At 45.6% G+C, this 17,941-nt stretch overlaps 1 protein-coding gene across 2 annotated transcripts; it reads left to right on the top strand.

The window, feature by feature from the left end:
* Nucleotides 1-13,731: 13,731 nt before the first annotated feature.
* Nucleotides 13,732-16,581, top strand: LOC127343763 (polynucleotide 3'-phosphatase ZDP). Of its 2 annotated transcripts, XM_051369945.2 has the most exons (7): nt 13,732-14,195; nt 14,303-14,338; nt 14,636-14,950; nt 15,053-15,088; nt 15,243-15,329; nt 15,632-15,807; nt 15,935-16,077. In XM_051369945.2, exons 1-7 carry the CDS (start codon nt 13,878-13,880, stop codon nt 15,942-15,944), a joined length of 978 nt encoding a protein of 325 aa, XP_051225905.1. In that variant the 5' UTR covers nt 13,732-13,877; the 3' UTR covers nt 15,945-16,077. The 2 variants fall into 2 exon arrangements, with proteins under 2 accessions (XP_051225905.1, XP_051225904.1); XM_051369944.2 differs by having other exon boundaries at nt 13,734-14,195; nt 15,632-16,581.
* Nucleotides 16,582-17,941: the final 1,360 nt, after the last annotated feature.

Raw genomic sequence — 17,941 nt, 5'->3', positions numbered from 1 at the left:
AAAAGAACCTCTCCTACTATATATTGCAGCCACGCCCCAAGTGGTTAGCACGGTGCTAGTCGTTGAAAGAGAAGAAGAAGGAAAACTCCATGGAGTGCAAAGGCCAGTATATTTCATCAGTGAAGTTTTATCGCCTTCCAAACAGCGGTACCCGCAGCATCGAAACTAGCATATGGAGTAATTGCAACGGCAAGGAAGTTGCGCCACTATTTTTCGGCACATCCGATAATAGTAGTCAACGAAGCACCTCTTTCAAATATACCGAACAATCCAGAAGCTAGTGGCGTGTCTCCCTTTGGGGAATAGAACTTTCCCCTCGGGACATCACGTATGAAAAAAGAAAGGCAATCAAGTCGCAAGTTCTGCCAGATTTCATTGCAGAGTGGATGGAGCTACAAAACACGGGACCCCCAGATTTGTCGAGAACTTGGACCATGAACTTCGATGGGTCCAAGAGAGCAGAAGGAGATGGCGCAGGAGTAGTGCTTATATCACCTGAAGGCGACAAATTGAAATACGTCCTTCGGATGACGTTCCCTAACGCATCCAACAATGAAGCAGAATATGAAGCCCTCATACACGGGATGAAGATGGCGAAAGCTTGCGGTGCAACTCGACTAAAAATCTTTGGCGACTCACAATTGGTGGCTCAGCAAGTTATGAACCAATGTGACGCAGTCAATGATAGCATGATGGCATACAAGGAGGTGTACAATGAGCTTGAGAAGCTGTTTGATGGGTGTGAGGTAAATCACATCAGTAGATTGAGCAATGATGAAGCCGACGTTCTCGCAAACATCGGATCGCAGTGCCTCCCAATCCCGCCAAGAGTATTTTGGGAAGAAATAGCGGAGAGATCCACGAAGCCGAAAAAGGTGCAGAAAAAAGCAAAGGAAGGAAAAGCTTCGGCGCCCCTCAAAGAAACTACGGAGGATGAAGAGGACCAAGAACTTGTGATGATGGTAGAAGTTCCTTGGATGCAAGCGTATATATCATATATCCTCAGGAAAGAAATACCCGACGATCCAGTTGAGGCCAGACGAATTATTCGACGATCCAAAGCTTTCACAGTGATCAAGGGGGAGTTATACAAGCGAAATATTTCAGGCGTTATGCAAAGGTGTGTCACACCCGAGGAAGGAAGAATAATTCTGAAGGATGTACACGAAGGAATATGTGGCCACCACGCAAGTAGTCGAGCTATTGCAGCCAAAGTTTTTCGGGCAGGATTCTATTGGTTGACAACAATCGAGGATGCCAAGGAAATAGTAAGAACTTGCGACGCGTGTCAAAGATTTGCCGCAAAACCTCACTCTCCAACAAGTGAATTAACACCAATACCATTGTCGTGGCCCTTTGCCCAATGGGGACTTGATATGGTGGGCAAGTTGCACAAAGCTTCGCCAGGAGGGTATGAGTACTTGCTGGTCGCTGTCGACAAATTCACCAAGTGGGTAGAAGCGAAGCCAATAAATTCACCAGATGCAGTATCGGCAATAAAGTTTGTGAAAGGCCTGGTTTTTCGGTTTGGAGTGCCTCATAGCATTGTCACAGATAATGGTTCAAACTTCACATCCAAGGAATTCAAGAAATACTGTGCAGAAGTAGGCATTAAATTGCACTTTGCGTCAGTTGGGCACCCGCAAACTAACGGACAAGTCGAGAAAGCCAATGGAATCATCTGCAACGGCCTCAAAAAGCGCCTGCTAGGACCGCTTGAAAAAGCTCGACATACTTGGCCAGAGGAATTGCCAAGTGTTTTGTGGAGCATCCGAACAACACCAAATACGGCGACACAAGAAACTCCGTTTTTTCTCGTCCACGGAGCCGAAGCAGTACTACCAATTGAAATAGAGCATGATTCTCCAAGAGTAACAGAGTATGACGAAGAAACATCACAAAAAGCTCGGGAGGATGACATGGACGCACTCGACGAAGCTCGAGATGAAGTACTTTCACGAGTCACCAAATACCAGCAAGACCTCAAAAACTACCACAGTCGACGGTTAAGGCCAAGATCTTTTCAAGTTGGGGATTTGGTCTTGCGGTTAAATCAAAAAAGTACTGAGAAGCTCGAATCACCATGGTTGGGGCCTTACGTTGTCACGGAAGTCATCGACGGAGGCGCATACAGGATCAAGGACAAGAAGACAGGGGCTCCCGAGAAAAACCCCTGGAACGTGGCGCAGCTCAGGCGGTTCTACGCCTAGAGCTGAAATATAGTCCTTCTCTGTAAAAATACAATGTACTGAAACGCCCGCGAGTTTTCAGACGCACTCTTTTCCTTTTCGGGGCACCGAGTGGGGCCGGAAAGGTTTTTAATGAGGCGGGCTCGCGGTGCTGCAATATAATAAAGATAGTGGAGATATACTTCTTATTCTTCGACACGCTCGGGGGCTCAACGCCTTCAAGTCTCAAAATACGTACAATATAGACAAACTAGACTTACCGAAATATTTCACCTTGGTACACTAATACCTCGCCAAATATAAAAATCGGAAGCTAACAATTATAAATATAGTGTACACGTCAAAAATCTTATTGCTTTGGTCCAAGAACCTCGCAACAAAAATATAGAACTTCGACACTAAGATACTCGAGGGCTTGCAATCCATCAATGAAAAAACAAAGATGTCTTATTACAACAGAAGGAAAAAACAGTACAAACTCTAGCCAGAAGGCTCGGGGGCTCCAACAATATAGAGCACTTTGCAATATACAACAAATTTCTTCGGAAATAAAAAAGAAATCAAAAAAGATAGAGACACAAGGTTTTGCAATATGGTACAAATCAGTTAAAGCCTAAAATACTATCTATGGACAAGCCTCTGGTTGTTTTATGTTCAGCATAGGACCCCTTGACGAAGAATTCTGAGTTCATCCGAAGAAGCTCATCTATCATCGACTCGGCCACAGGAGTTAACATCTCGTTGATTGTGTCAATATCATTTTTCCGCCGCGATTTCTTGGCCAGGCAATCAGCAACAATCTTCGTCAGGTCTAATTTTGGATCACAAATATTTATCATAATCATGGTGAACCTTGCTCCAGCAGTCAATTGAGCTCGCACAAAATTATGAATGCGGGGAGCATCTCTGAATATCTCCAGCAATTCAGGAAGAGTTTTGGGAACCTCATTTCGAGGAAACAAAGTCTTGTAAACAAGGGTTAATGTTGTCGTGCAAAAATTGAGAAATTCGCGCACTTGGCAAGCATGATATTGGAACCTGACAATTTGCTGGGTCTGCTGTGGGGTGGCCCGTAATAAACAGCCATGGTTAAGGGAAAGATTGACAAGAAGATTTGTTCTCTCGTTTACTCTTCGATCTTCGGCGGCAGCATCAAGAACCAAGCCTATTAAGCGACAAGGCAAGAAATTTGAAGGGGGGCACAGCAAAATAAAGAGGAGGCATTGTGAGGTTGGAAAAACATACCTAACATATCTGTGCTAGCTTCCAACATTAGCTCGAGCATGCTATTTTCTCGGGTAGTGGCTCCCTTTGCTTCCAATACAGCAGTATCCTTGGCAGCCATAGCCTCTTTGGTTTGTTGGAGAGCAAGTTTTTCTTGTTCGGACGCTTTCCGAGATTGTTCCATCATTGCCAGAGTTTGTTTCTTCATGGATTGAAGTTGTTGTCGAAGTTCTTGCAAATCTTCCGACAAATGTTTGCTTGAAGAACCTTCGAGGGGATTATCATCGACTAGTATTTTCTTCGAGAAGGAAGACGCAGGTGAAGCATCGGCAGAGCAAGGGTTGGTCGAATAATTATCAAATATTAACTGGAAAAGAAAGTCCCAGGATCAATGATAGTACCAAGAGGAATTTCATTGATTTCTAGAAAGTTTACACGGACATTACAAAAGAAGTTCTCCAAAGGGACTAACGGGGTAATTGTTGCCAAGGCTAAAATGGCGACAACAGCAAAAGAAATAGAGAAAGCAAAGGAAAGAAAAAGCAAAGGCATTCAACTAGACCTCCGGCCTTGATGAGCTAGGAGTTGAAGATGGCTTGATCCTGAGATAGGCCAGGATTTTCTTCGTGTTGGGCTTGGCTGCCTTGATCAACGACCTCCATTTTGATTGTTCTATCTGCTCGGTGTCGCCTACCTTCATCCAGTCAACTGTTTGTTGACTGTCAGCGACCAAGGCAATAGTGTTCTCAACAGCAACCTTCATGTTCTCCTGGCGCATCTTCAGTCCAAGATCCTCTGGTGGATTGAAGTCCTTGGCAAGGGCAAGGAAAGTCTTAGGTTCCTCTTTCTTCGGGAAGAAGTAGGGGAACAACTTCGACAATCCTGCGTCAGCATTCACCACGCCTTCGCGAATCTCTTGGCCATGAAACTCCAGATAAGACAGTGCGTCAAGCAGAGGATCATTGGTGGGATTCTCAAGGTCAAAATCTTGGCTTGTTTGACCTGCCATAGAAATTATATGTTAGTCGACAGCAAGTAAAAACAAAAGAAAGCAAGTCTTAAGAAAAATAGAAGGGATCAACAAAGTTACCGAGGAAGCGACGATTTTGTGTGTTCAAGCGCTTGAGGATTCCCTTTTCACGGGTGTCCTGTGCGGCTTTGTGCTCGTTTAAAGCAGCTTCAGCATCATCAAGTTTCTTCTGCAGTTCGTCGACACTAGCAGCTTTTGCTTTGGCCTCATCAGCCTCTACTTTTGCTTGGTTAGCATCAAGTTCGGCTTTCTTGCGAGCCGTTTCACTTTGCTCCAATTTCTGAGCAAGAGTGTCGGCAAGCCTGTTGGCCTCTGCAAGTTTCTCTGCCAAAATAGAAAAAAACAGTCAAAATTGCGACAAAAATAGGAGCAAGAAGATTAGAAACAATGACAGCAAAAAGTTGTTACCTTCAGTCCTGCTGGCATATTCACGGTACCCAATAAATTGGGATCCAATGCGAACAAGCTCTTTGATCATGGGCTGTCAAAGAAGAACAGAGAAAGAAAATATCGGTACGAGAAAAATATGAAGGCACAAAAAGAAGTAAACAAAGGAAATATAGATACTAGCAGGAAAGTCAAAAACTTACATCATCTAAGAGCGAATGAGAAGAGCTACCCAATTGAGGGGCAGGCTCGATGATCGTTTCAACCCTTGTCCTTTTTGGTGAAGGAGCAAGGGGGCTTGAAGGAGGAGTGGTGGTGACGACGTTTTGTTGAGGAGGTGAGGATTCTTCTCCTTCAATTGGCGTCTCCGAAGCAAGTAAAGTGTGTGACGCGCTCGTCCGAGGAGCCACGTCACGAGTTGGTACTTCTTCCTCATCATCACTGCGATTAAAGATCGACAGCATAAAAAGCAAGATGAGACAAAAAAACTTCAACTACAGAAATAAGGGGAAGTCAAGGTGACTTACGAGCTGACGAGGGATGCGAGATATGGATCATAAGTTGCCTTCTGACGTGAAGGATCAACTTCTTCGGCTTTGGAAGTGCCGGAATCTTCGACGTCATTCCTTTTCCTTTTGCCTTTTGGAGAAACAGCGGGAGGAGGAGATATTGCCGACGCAGTGCCTTCGGAAGATCCTGCAGATTTTCGAGAATCCAAGGGTTCATTCACAAAAGATGGAGCTTCTTGATTGTCATCAGTGACAATGGCCCTTTCTTCGACTTCTCCACCTTCAGGAAGAGGAGGAAGCGAGACAAGGTCTGGATGATTCTGTGCAAAATAAAACAGGGAGAGATGTCAGAAAAGAAATTACAAAAAAGATAGCAAAGCAACAACAAGACAATAGACAAAGATTACCTTGGGAAGTGGATTGGCGGCGCTGAATGGTGTCACACGGCAAGAAGAAGGGACAGCATCTTTTTTGCTGAGAGATGAAATTTTTCGGACAAGTCTTTCTAAATCCTTGACCTCCAAATTCACCGACAGCCGATCTACGTCCTTGTCGCCGGCATATTTCCAGAGAGGATATTTGCGAGCCTGAAGCGGCTGCACTCTAGTCCTAAGAAAGTATGCAGTGATTTGGACACCCGATAACTCTTTGCCGCGAGTATTTTGCAACTCGTGGATTCGAGCCATCAAGTTTTCTGTCGACGCCCTTTCTTCTTCGGTGGCCTCCGCGTCCCAGGAGCGGCGGCGAAAGATTTTCTCGGCGCCATCAAAAGGAGGGATGTTGTCCTCCGCACATCCATGGTTCTCCTCCTGAATGTACAACCACTTCTTGCGCCATCCTTGAACTGAGTCAGGAAGCTTGACATCGAAGTAGTCAACAGTGGGCCGAACAGAAATTACAACGCCGCCTATATTATAGGCGACATTGGGCGAGCCATTACGGCGGCAGAAGAAAATGCGCTTCCATAGCGCCCGCTAGGGCCGGACGCCAAGGAAGGCCTCGCAAAGAGTGATGAAAATGGAGATGTGAAGAATGGAGTTTGGCGTGAGGTGGTGGAGTTGCAGACCGTAGATAAAAAGCAGTCCACGGAGAAAAGGATGAATGGGGGCGGACAGACCGCGGATGAGGTGATCGACAAAACTTACCCGGTAGCCCATTGGAGGGGTTGGGTAGCTCTCCTCACTGGGGAAGCACAATGCCTTGGGTTTCTTGCTGATCCCCAGCTTCTTCAGCATGTTGATGTCTTGAGTGGAAATTTTCGATCTTTCCCACTCCGCCGCCCCAAGATCCACGGCGGCCATGGAGGATTCCGGCGTGCTGTGCCTTGTCAATCGACGCGGTGGCATCAACAATGGCGCAGGGTTTGCAGTTTGGAGGTGAGGAGCTCAGGAGGTTGTGGGTCGCAGGAGGAAATTTGCAGATGAGAGAAGGAGGACGGCGCGAGCGGAAGTGCTCAAGGAGGAAGAAGACGATCTTATATAGGGGTGCGGTGAAACGACGAACCGTTGGATGAGGAAAATGTGTGACAGATGATAGCCACGTGGCAACAAGGGTAAAAAAGTAATTCAACGTTGGGAAAGTTACGGTGCGTGCGCCAGAAAAAGCGGAGGACGTGTGTCCCCCACTTGCACGACGTGTCAAGATAGTGGATCAATTGGGCCCGCATGGCAGCAAGAAAAGACTTGTCGCAAATTTCTGACTAGCAATCGTGGCTATCGTCAGCAATAACGTCACCTTGGCAGGAGGAAAAATTCGACTGCATAGCTTCATAAAAGGCGACACGGAAAAATAATGCTGAGCCTTTGATCAAATACAAGTTTTTGATCAAATGCTCGGGGGCTACTTTGGAAAATAGGAAAAGATCCAGAATGACAAGATAGAAATGGCGTGAGCCTATGACCAAATATAAATATTTGGTCATAGCCTCGGGGGCTACTCCCATCGGGAGCGCTGTTCGCGCACCCGAGAAATTATAAAACTTCGGGAGATAAAAGAAGATATAGCGGCATAAGGCGTGGAGCCTACACCCAAGTACAAGTCCTTGGCTGTAGCCTCGGGGGCTACTCCCATCGGGAACGCTGCTCGTGTGCCCGATGAAATTATAAAAAAGAAAGAAAGTAAGAGAAAAAGAAAGATAGAAGAGCAAAAAAAAAAGTATATTTTGAGTTATAATTAACTCTACATACACTCCCATCGGGAGGGCAATATAAGTCATTTTTGACTCGATAAAATGTGCCATTCCAACAGCCGAAAAAGCACTCGACAATATATTCTCAGAACGCCGAAGTTGCGATCAATTTCTGAATGCCGCAAATTTGCGAAGGTAAGACCCCAAATCCGTTCTGCTGGGCGTGACATCGCCAAAGACTGCGCTCTGCTACTTTTATCCGTATCAACAGATACGAAGAAAAATCCTAACGGACGCGTTAGGTACCCGATAAATTTTACTGGGACTCGACAGAATGGTAAGACCTTAAGCGGCACCTGTCGAAGTTTACACCAGTATCCCGAGGTCATGTCCAGGGACGTGATCTTGAAGTAGGTTTTTGCGGATTGCCACTAGAGCAGTTAACTAGTACCTGATCCGTCAGATGAACTAGCCCCAACTACCATCATCCCTATACAATATAGATGTTTATGAGAAGAAATATAGAAAAAGTCGAAGCTGTCGAATAAAAATAAACAGTAGAAATTTTCCTTAACCCTACGATTCAAGCAAAATCTCGGGGGCTACTGACATAGGCATCCCAAATGGGCCTGCCGAAGATAGTACCCGGGGTTTACTGAAGGCCCATTACCCGAAGAGTAAGAAGATTCGGAAGCCCAAGATATTATTAAGGAAAGCTAGAGTTGTAATAGAAAGTCTTATTTGTAATCTTACGGGATGAGTTAGAAACCTTCCGGACTTTGTAACTTGTACAACACGAATCCCTTGGCTCCGCCTCCTATATAAGGGGGAGTCGAGGGACGCAGAGATCATCGAATCATTGTTTACAAACCCTAGTTTTCATAATCGTCGAGTACTTTTCGGCTGAAACCTTCGAGATCTACTTGCCCTCTACTTCCAACTAAACCCTAGCCTACAATCCATAGGCATTGACGAGTTGATACCTTGTCAGCTGTTCTCCTCATGGTCGCGCAAGGGCCTTCCACAGTTCCACGTACATGTCACCGGTGTGGGAATGACGGAACCCATGGCCTCTCTGACGCGACAACGTCCAAGCCGACGGCAGCGAGTCGAGCGAGCCGGCAATTTGTCTCCAGCTCCCCTCATTTGATTATCCAATGTCGTCGCATGAAAGATAATTAGGCAAGGAAAGTATATTTCGGGAGATAATTATGCTGCCTGATTTTTGAATGGTTGGCCCGTTCTATTATGATGGGTGCTCTGTAAATATATTATTTTGCTTTTATTTATATGAACTTGCTAGTTGAGTTGGCCCGTTCTGTTTTCTTTGTGGTTATTACGAACGATCCTTTGGGTTTATTTGTTCATTTCTTAAATGAGTTTCTTCTAGATGATAGCGTCATGAGAACACGAAGCATGCTCAAGTTGGCCAGTCAATTGGTTGAATTTGCTTGTCAATGGTTTTGTGGTAGGGCACCTACAATGGTAGGAAAGACATGTCTTCTCTTAGTAGTTCACATCAAGAGAAGATGATAAATATTATGTCTTCTCTTAGTAGTTCACATCATTAAGAGAAGACGATAAATATTAGGGATAAAATGCATTATCTTTTATTGTTATTTCTTACAATAAATAAAAATTAAGACCATCTCCAGTTGTGTCTCTCAAAAAACGTTCGGCACGACGATTTGGAACACGTTTGGAGACAGCGCCGGATAAAAAGAGACCAAAAATATGTACAAAAAAGAGGCTCTTCCCAGCCGCGTCCCTCAAACAGCGTTCGGATGCATGCATTTTAACAGAGGGGACCACCCCATGTGGGAAAAGTATGTGAGAAAAAGTGTGGGAAAAGAGAATGACATGTGGGGAGTATGAGCTGCATGGTTCGGATGCTATTTTTTGTGTCCGACGTCCCCGGTAGAGACTATATACATAGAGTCTCTACCGGAGACGCCGGATATAAAATGGGACGCCATTTAGCTTTGGGGGACGCGACTGGAACGCGTTTTTCTCCATTTCTTATCCACCGTGTCCCCAAACGTCGTTTGGGGAACGCGACTGGAGATGCTCTAATTACTTTTAGTAAAAAATATGTGACTAAAGCAAGACAAGTTATACAATAGGAAAATAGTTTTATCTTATTTCATAAGACATTATGCTCTCTCCAACTAAGCAAAGAAAAAATCTTAGGTGGCGAACGTAATAGAAGGTTGACGTCACTCTATTGTATATACCCTTAGGGTCTGAACAGTTGTTTGGACAATCCAGAATAATACTTCTAGGTGGACTCTTTTTTGGGCCAAAGGTAGGCTATTTTTTTTCTTGAGGGAAGCTATCATGACAACTTTATTGATCAACAGAAAAGTTACATTGTTCGGAAGCAACTTGATGATAAAAATTGGCGGATCCTCCATTCAAACTGAATGGGGTGAGCCACCCTATTACTTTCCCTATCACTATGAGAAAATGTAACATGGGCCAAGCCCCTAACGAGGAAAGAACACTCCTCATAAATAGTAACAAACGTTCCAATAGAGTTACCTCCATCAAGCATAGTAGATATCACATCCATGCAATTACTGTTTACGATTAATTTTGTATACCCAATTTGATTTGCCAAAAGTAGCCCATCTCTTAGATCTCTTGCTTGCCGCATCCGATATAGAGGGAATGTCACAATTACTGCAAGCAACAAAAATACCGTGATCATCACAAAATAACAGCACATGAGGCTCTCGTGCATGTCTCAGCAAGAAAAGAGGCATCAACATTCAATTTGCAGTATCTTTCATTCGGTTTCTCCCAACCTTCATTTTATACCCTCACATTCTTCTTGCAAGCCCTAAAATAAAACATGCATATATGAGCCAGAATTTGCAGGAACATGTACAACAATTCAGTCCAGCAATCAGCCACAAGAGGTGTAAGTTCGAGTACTTGTGGAGAAGGATTACTTGCCTGCTTTCGAAGGGATATTGGCGACCCTACTCTCGCGTATTCGTGGCTAAATGAGAAATGTCCCCATGGTATTGGTACGTTGCAAATGTATCTATAATTTTTGATGTTACATGCTTGTTTTACACAAATTGTTATATGCTTTGTTTACACTTCGTGACATTTTTATGGGTTTTCTGGAACTAACCTATTAACAAGATGCCACAGTGCTAGTTCATGTTTTCTGCTGTTTTTGTATTTCAGAAAAGTTGTACAAAAAATATTCTTGTAATTGGGCGAAACAAAAGCCAAACCTCCTATTTTCCCGACATGAAGACGGAGTTCAAAGCAGAGACGGAGAAGAGCCGGGAGGCGGCCATACCGTGCCTAGGCGCGGGCCCCCGGCCGGGGTGGTGTGGGCCCCCCGGGCGTCCACCGACCTCTCCCTTCCGCCTATATATTTCCTTCGACGCGAAAAAGCCTAAATACCAGAGTCATATTCCACGAAAAGTGTCGTAGCTCCGCCGCCATCGAAGACAAGTTTCGGGGGACAGAAGTCTCTGTTCCGGCACCCTGCCGGGACGGGAAGTTGCCCCCGGAGCCATCTCCATCGACTCCACCGCCATCTTCATCGCCGTTGCCGACTCTCATGATGGAGGGAGTAGTTCTCCCCCAAGGCTGAGGCCTCTACCGGTAGCTATGTGGTTTATCTCTCTTTCCCATGGTGTGATCTTTATGTGAACATGAGCTTTGTAATCTAGTTGAATAAGTAGATGTTACTCTTCATCTATTATGCTACTAAAGTGGTTTTATTATTGTGATCTCCGGAGACACCTTATCCCATTGTGTGAAGGTGACAGTGTGCGCACCGTGTGTGGCTCTTAGGCTAAAGATAACATAAATACTTGTCATGAGTTATAATTTGAGTTGGATGTCTCTATGAAATTGTGGTGTTTGTTAGTACTACTTTGGATGCTCAAAGTGACAGCGTGAGGTATCCCTAGGTTGGGAATGTGAACTTTAAGGTGTGATTTTGTAGCCCTAAGCGGCGAATTGGTATTCGTTATCCAACCGGAGAGTGGTTCAGAGTAGCATAGTGAAGAGATGATATTTATGTATTTAATTATGATATCATTGTTTAGAGTGTTCACTAGTGAAAGTAAGATCCCTAGGCCTTGTTTCTAAACATTGAAACACCCTTTACAACCAATTCTGCACATACTTGCTTGCTGCCATTTTTATTTCAGATTGCAATTACCACTTATAACCATCCATATTACTTGTATTTCACTATCTCTTCGCCGAACTAGTGCACCTACACACCTGACAAGTGTATTGGGTATCTTGGACACAAGAGATTTCTTGTATCTTAATTGCAGGGTTGCTTGAGGGGGATATCTTTGACCTCTACCTCCCTGAGTTCGATAAATCTTGGGTGATTCATTTACGGGAAACTTGCTGCTGTTCTACAAACCTCTACACTTGAGGCCCAACACTGTCTACAAGAACAGAAGCATGCGTAGACATCAAGTATTCAGTATAGGCAGCAAAGGCACCTGCTGTCGCTGTACCTATAAGATATTGGCCTATCCAAAATATAAACCAAGCACACTCTTTAGATCCCTTTGGTCTCCATTAGCGACAAGCACTAGGGCATGCGCCAAAAATTTCGCTACGATGGTAGCGGCCTAGCAGGAGATTTATTCTGATATGTGAAGTATACAGAGATAGAGAGACTCCTAGCGCACTGGATGCATAGCCGGGAACTTCCGGGCGATGCCGAGGATTTATAGCCATGATTCACTAGCAATCAAAAGACGTAATCACTTGTCACAGGAGTCCGAGAATCAACTGTTATAATTGAGGGATTATTGTGTTAGAGCTAGCGAGAGGGAAGGCAAGTGGGCTCATTCTTACTTACTCGGTTTTTGGTGGTTAATAATGGTGGAGGGAGAGGATCTAAGGAGCCATGCGGGGAAATAATTGAATGCAGAAAAGGAACACTGTACTAAGATTTTCTGATGAGTGATAATTTGTTGCTATAATAAAAATGATGACATGGCAGGATGAGGTGGATGGCTTGAATGTAGAGAGAAATATGGTAGTGGGGGTCTCCTATTTAGAGATAAGATTTCTTGTTAGATTAGCGTTTGACGGAAACATTAGGGGAACTTGATGGGGAGATGAAGTGGGGGGCGGTGGCCCCCCTTGACATACACTAAGCTATGTCGTGCATGGCAAAAACTTGGTGGGTCAATTTTAGAAGACATTCACTCTAGTTCGTCCGTGGTCATCTGATCGCCCTTGATATCGAGCGACATAACCTGGCCACGATTGTTATGTAAAATGCACAATTTATCTAGAGTGCCAGGACAAGAAATGGCGGAACGATGATCGCCGCTGCATCAGAGAGGAAGATGGCGATGCATGGCGGAACATAGACACTTTAAATTTGTCTTGTCTTCCCAGGTTTGCAAATTCGATCATGCAAAAAAGGATTTGTTGTATTATTAGCACAACTTGCTTTATGATTCAACTAAGGCAACAGAATATGGAATACAATAACCAGCGGGAGGTCGACCATAGCAACCACGATAGCTAGGTTGTGAGCATTCACATTGGAGCTCCTACATTTGGAAAGTAGTAGAGACGAATTGCGTTAAAAAAATACTAAATCTCTTCGACTACATTGCTAGAAACACCCAAATTGTAACCATTGGCCGCCGAGACTAATTCCTTACGGCTGGTGATCATGAGATGCCAAAGTCCCGTATCTCTGGCTGGCGCAGTTGCTTCTCCGTAGTCCATGGGCTTCTAGTGTTGCCAAGTCCGTAGCTCCTTGACAACGACTACCGAAGTTCCCATAGTTAAGAGGTTTTTCCACCGCCGCACCAACATTGATCTTCCTGCAATGTGAGTTTGAAGATCAACCAACGTGATGATTTTCGAACTCGGATCGTAGGCTTTTCCACCGACTACCGAAATATTCCCGATGAAATTTTCCATAAATTTGTATACTATCAAGAGAGGCTGTGAAAAGTTTTCTCATGAATGGCGCCCTTCCTTCGAGCGTGCCAAGCTGCCCGGCATTTTAGGCTTTGTCCATTGGCGACTGGGTTGAAGACGTGTTTTGCGCCACTGGGTCCCGACTGGGCCGGGTGGCCCGGGTCCAAGAAGTAAGGGTCGCCCCAAACAAGGGATGAATCGCCGCATCCTTACTCTCAAAGGCTCAAACACCCGTGCTGTGAGCAACACGACGGCAACAGTTCCCTAAAAAAAAAACACGACGGCAGCAGGTGTCAGCGGAGACCACGTCGTCACCGGCCAACGCCACGGCTCGCTGCCCCACCTTCCTCTTTCTTCCCGCCCTCGTCTCCCCCCCACGCCGTGATTCCAGCGCCGACCGACCGCCCGCACAAAACCCTAGCCACCACCCCACCGCCCCGTCCTCATCCCCATTCCCCACCTTCCCTCGCATGCTCCTGGCCCCCCTCTTCTCCCGAAACCCCAGCCTCCGCTTCCTCCCCGCCGCCGTCCGCGCCGCAATGTCGGCCTCGCCGCCGGCGGACTCCGCCCCCAGGGCGGCCGTCACCGTCGAGTACGCCAAGTCCGCGCGCTCCGCCTGCAAGGGATGCAGCGCCGCCATCGCCAAGGGCGCGCTCCGCCTCGGCGCCCACGCCCGCGACCCCCGCGCCGGCTACGACACCACCAAGTGGTTCCACGTCGCCTGCTTCCCCGCCTCCTCGCACCCGCTCGGCCCCCTCGACAAGGTCCCGGGCTTCCTTTGGATTAAGGTTTGGCTGGTTTTGTTCCATTCGTTATTTTCGTTCTGTTCTGTTGTTTCAGTCTGTTGGTTTGTCCTTTGTGGCTAATAAACTCCGGGTTTTTGGGCGGTGTGCAGGAGAGCGAGCGTGACGAGCTGCGAGCGCTTGCGGAGGTAGGTAGCCCATTCCTCACCTGTTGAAATGCATCTTCTGGTGCCGTTCCTGCTAGCCGTGTGCTGAATATTTCTGCCTACTACTATCTGACAATTTTGAGTAATGTAGAATGATGGTTATTGCTAAATTGTAAGGTCAAACGTTTCACATCTGGACGGCTTTCAGTAGAAATAATAAATTTTATCATGACCAAATGGATACCGGATATAGCTTGTTCCCCCGATAAATTGTACATTACTTCTGCTCGGTAAAAGATATGCACAGCTCCATGAAATTGAGAAACCCACCGTTTTCAGAAAAACGAGAGCGACGGGACTGAACTCGGTCCATCGGAAGAGCCAAGTGCGAAGAAAGCAAAGGCGGATCCATCTTCGCCCAAAGCGGCGGTGGTGGCAGAAAAGGGAACCGTCTCTGTTGAGTACGCCAAGTCTGCCCGCTCCACCTGCAAGGGCTGCAACGCGAGCATCGCCAAGGGCGCACTTCGTCTCGGCGTCGCAGCCCACGACCCCCGTGGCTGGGACAGCACCAAGTGGTACCACGTCGCCTGCTTCCCCACCTCGTCGCACCCGCTGGGTCCTGTTGAGAAGCTCAAGGGGTTTGACTCCATTAAGGTTTGGGCTCTGTGACTCTGTGAGGCTTCATTTCGTTCGTATGTGTTGTTGTTCCGTGTTTTCCTTTGGGTGCTAAACTCCAGACTTTGTGTGGGCCTTCAGGATGAGGATCGCGTGGAGTTACAGGAGCTAGAGAAGGTAACACATTCCCCACTTATTGAGATCCCTATTCTGCTAGGTGGTATTTCTGCTACGGTGCTACCGTAAGCTGAATGCTTTTGATTTCCGAATTCCAAATTTTGCAATATTCTGTACAAGTATGTGCAAGTCCATAAAATCTACTCATTTTCAGAATAATAAGAGAGACCAGGCTGCAGTCGGTCCACTGGAAGTGCCAAGTCCAAGCAAAGCAAATCCTGAAGTGGAGGTGGCAGAAAAGGCAAGTGTATTTTCTCTTGCACAATATTTACCGTACTAGAAAACTTTGAGGGCTTTGATTCTGAAGAGGTTTGGGTTTTAATTAATTGCAGTTATTTGGGTGGTTTTTGTTCCATTCATATTTAGTTTGGAATGCTTAATCTGTTACACCATGTGTAGAGATAAAGTGTCTGGCATACTTTCAAATCCCTGTACCTGTCCATCATAATATGTAGTTGTTTCCTGATAAACTGTACATTACTTTTGTTCGGTAAAAGATATGTACAGTTCCATGAAATTGAGCAATCCACCATTTTTTTTCAGAACAATAAGAGCGACCGGACTGAACTCGGTCCATCGGAAGAGCTAAGTGCGAAGAAAGCAAAGGCAGATCTATCTTCGCCTGAAGCGGTTAAGATGGAACCCTTCAAGATGCCTCAACAAGGAGATAGACCGGAAATCCCAGCCATGATGCCTTCTGAGCGCCGGTCCAAGGAAAGGCATGATTCTGCTAGCTCCAGCTACTCTAGGCGCCCCAAGCGTGGTGCCTCACGTTTCTTAACCAGCTTGTGGCAGATGTGCAAAAATACAAATGATGTTGCTCATCAAAGCCTTGCCTTGAATCAGGAAACTATGAGGCGTCAAAATGACTTCATGGCTGCTAGAAACACCCCTGCTCCTCCTCCTGGACCTGAGATGGAGCCTGTGTATGCACCTACTTGGGAGATGCCTCCCATTGATGATGAGATGCTCCAGAACTTTGATCTCTCCATGTACGCTCACGGTGGTCTTTCTCCTCAATATGCTCAGGACCCTGATACCGATGGATATGGAGAAGATGATGATGAAGGCAACAAACAGTATGATGAGTATGATGAGGATGAGGATGAGGATGATGACGAGGGTGATGATGATGGTGGTGATGGTGGCTCTCCACCCCGAGGGACCGAGTTCTATTGATGGGTGTGCTATCATCCCTACTCTTTTCTTTGCATTTTTGGTGTTTCGATGCCAAAGGGGGAGAAGAGAGTAGAGTCTAGGATCACGGGGTTCCTTGGTTGCACAAGCCATGTAGAGTCTAGGATCACGGGGTTCCTTGGTTGCACAAGCCATGCTTGATATTTTATTTGCCTCTTATTTGGCTTGTGCTTATTTGCTTTCTTTTTCATTTCAAGAACCATTTGCTACTTTTCATAATTCATGTATGGACAAGTATTTGTATGCTTAATCTCTATGTTAGGATGATTATGCGTTATGCTTATATACCTTGATATACACATGTCCATATCATGCTTGTTTCCTAAAGATATTGGGGGAGCTTCTCATATTCTACAAATGGTGCATTTTGCATTCAAACACAAATTCTCTAAGTGCACACATTATGAGGGAGCTGTCTTAATATCTTATATGGAATCAAGGTATAAAGTTTATCATAATATCTATGTGTGACTCTAGCTCGGTTTGTCATCGTATACCAAAAAGGGGGAGATTGTAAGGGTATTTTACCCTTATCCATTATTTTGGTAACAATGAAACCGTGCTAGAGTATTTGGTCTAATACATATCTATGAGATTATTCTCAGGTATTAGTCAAAGAGGTATAATGGTATCAATGGAACAATAAGGCAATGGGAGACCCCCACTTCGATGAAAATCAACAAGGTTTTCTTCGGCACCTGACCAGCCCTGGCACCGGCCAGCCCGGCGCCGACCGGCCCCTGGTCTGGTGCCATCCGGGGCATATCCAGTAAACCAGCTGAGCTGTGATAACCCGATTTTTTGAGTTATTAATGAATTAGAGTAAAATGCTAATTTTATTCTAATCATTTTGATTTTTGATAAAGCTAGTGTTTAATTAGATATTTATATTTGCATACGTTTTGAAATTACAGTAGCCTATTCCAGTGAATTTAGAAAATGTCTTTGTTTGTGCATGAATCGATGCAGATAATTAAGTAGCAAGCTAAACTAGATTTTTGTTTATACATGTTCACTAACCAGCTAGTACTAGTGTGTGTTAGTGTTGCCTCACACGTAAGAGAAAGTATAGAAGTGCAGATTTTTATTTGGCTGATCATGTCGGCAGGTTCATGCATGTATAGTTAAGTAACTAGTGCAGTAGTATTTAATTATGAAGGGGAAACGTGGCCTGCTATGCGTACGATTATTTACATACGATTTTGGTACGACGTCGGTTAGAACGTGTGCGGTGTTGAGGCGGGTCTCGCCGTTTAGCACCAAGCTGGAGGCCCACAAGTCAGGAAAAAAATCAATCTACACGATCCTTTCCCAACATCCCGATTCATCTCCTATTTTCTAGCGACTGCAACCATTATCGTCTTCCTCAAATCACGACTCGCCATGGGTGCTAAGGGCTAGAGGACGGACAAGGAAGAGATGAAGAATATGTGCACAGCTGGATGAGGGAGAAGATGGGCGTCACAGCGACGGCGGATGGGGACATCGTGCGCTGGTGGCTGGCTCGACAGCGGCTCTCGCAGCGACTGCTAAGTGAGGAAGACCAATGCGATGGCCGGACGGTGAGACGAGGCATGGTTGCTGGCTGCGGCGACCAGACCAGGAGAAGATGCGGCGGCCAGATTGGTCGGGTCACCGGCGTTTAACCATGCTCGG

This window comes from Lolium perenne, chromosome 3 (genome assembly GCF_019359855.2).
Source record: "Lolium perenne isolate Kyuss_39 chromosome 3, Kyuss_2.0, whole genome shotgun sequence".
NCBI lineage: Eukaryota > Viridiplantae > Streptophyta > Magnoliopsida > Poales > Poaceae > Lolium > Lolium perenne.
Note: the sequence above shows the minus strand (reverse complement) of the source record. Positions and strands in the feature narration are given on the sequence as shown.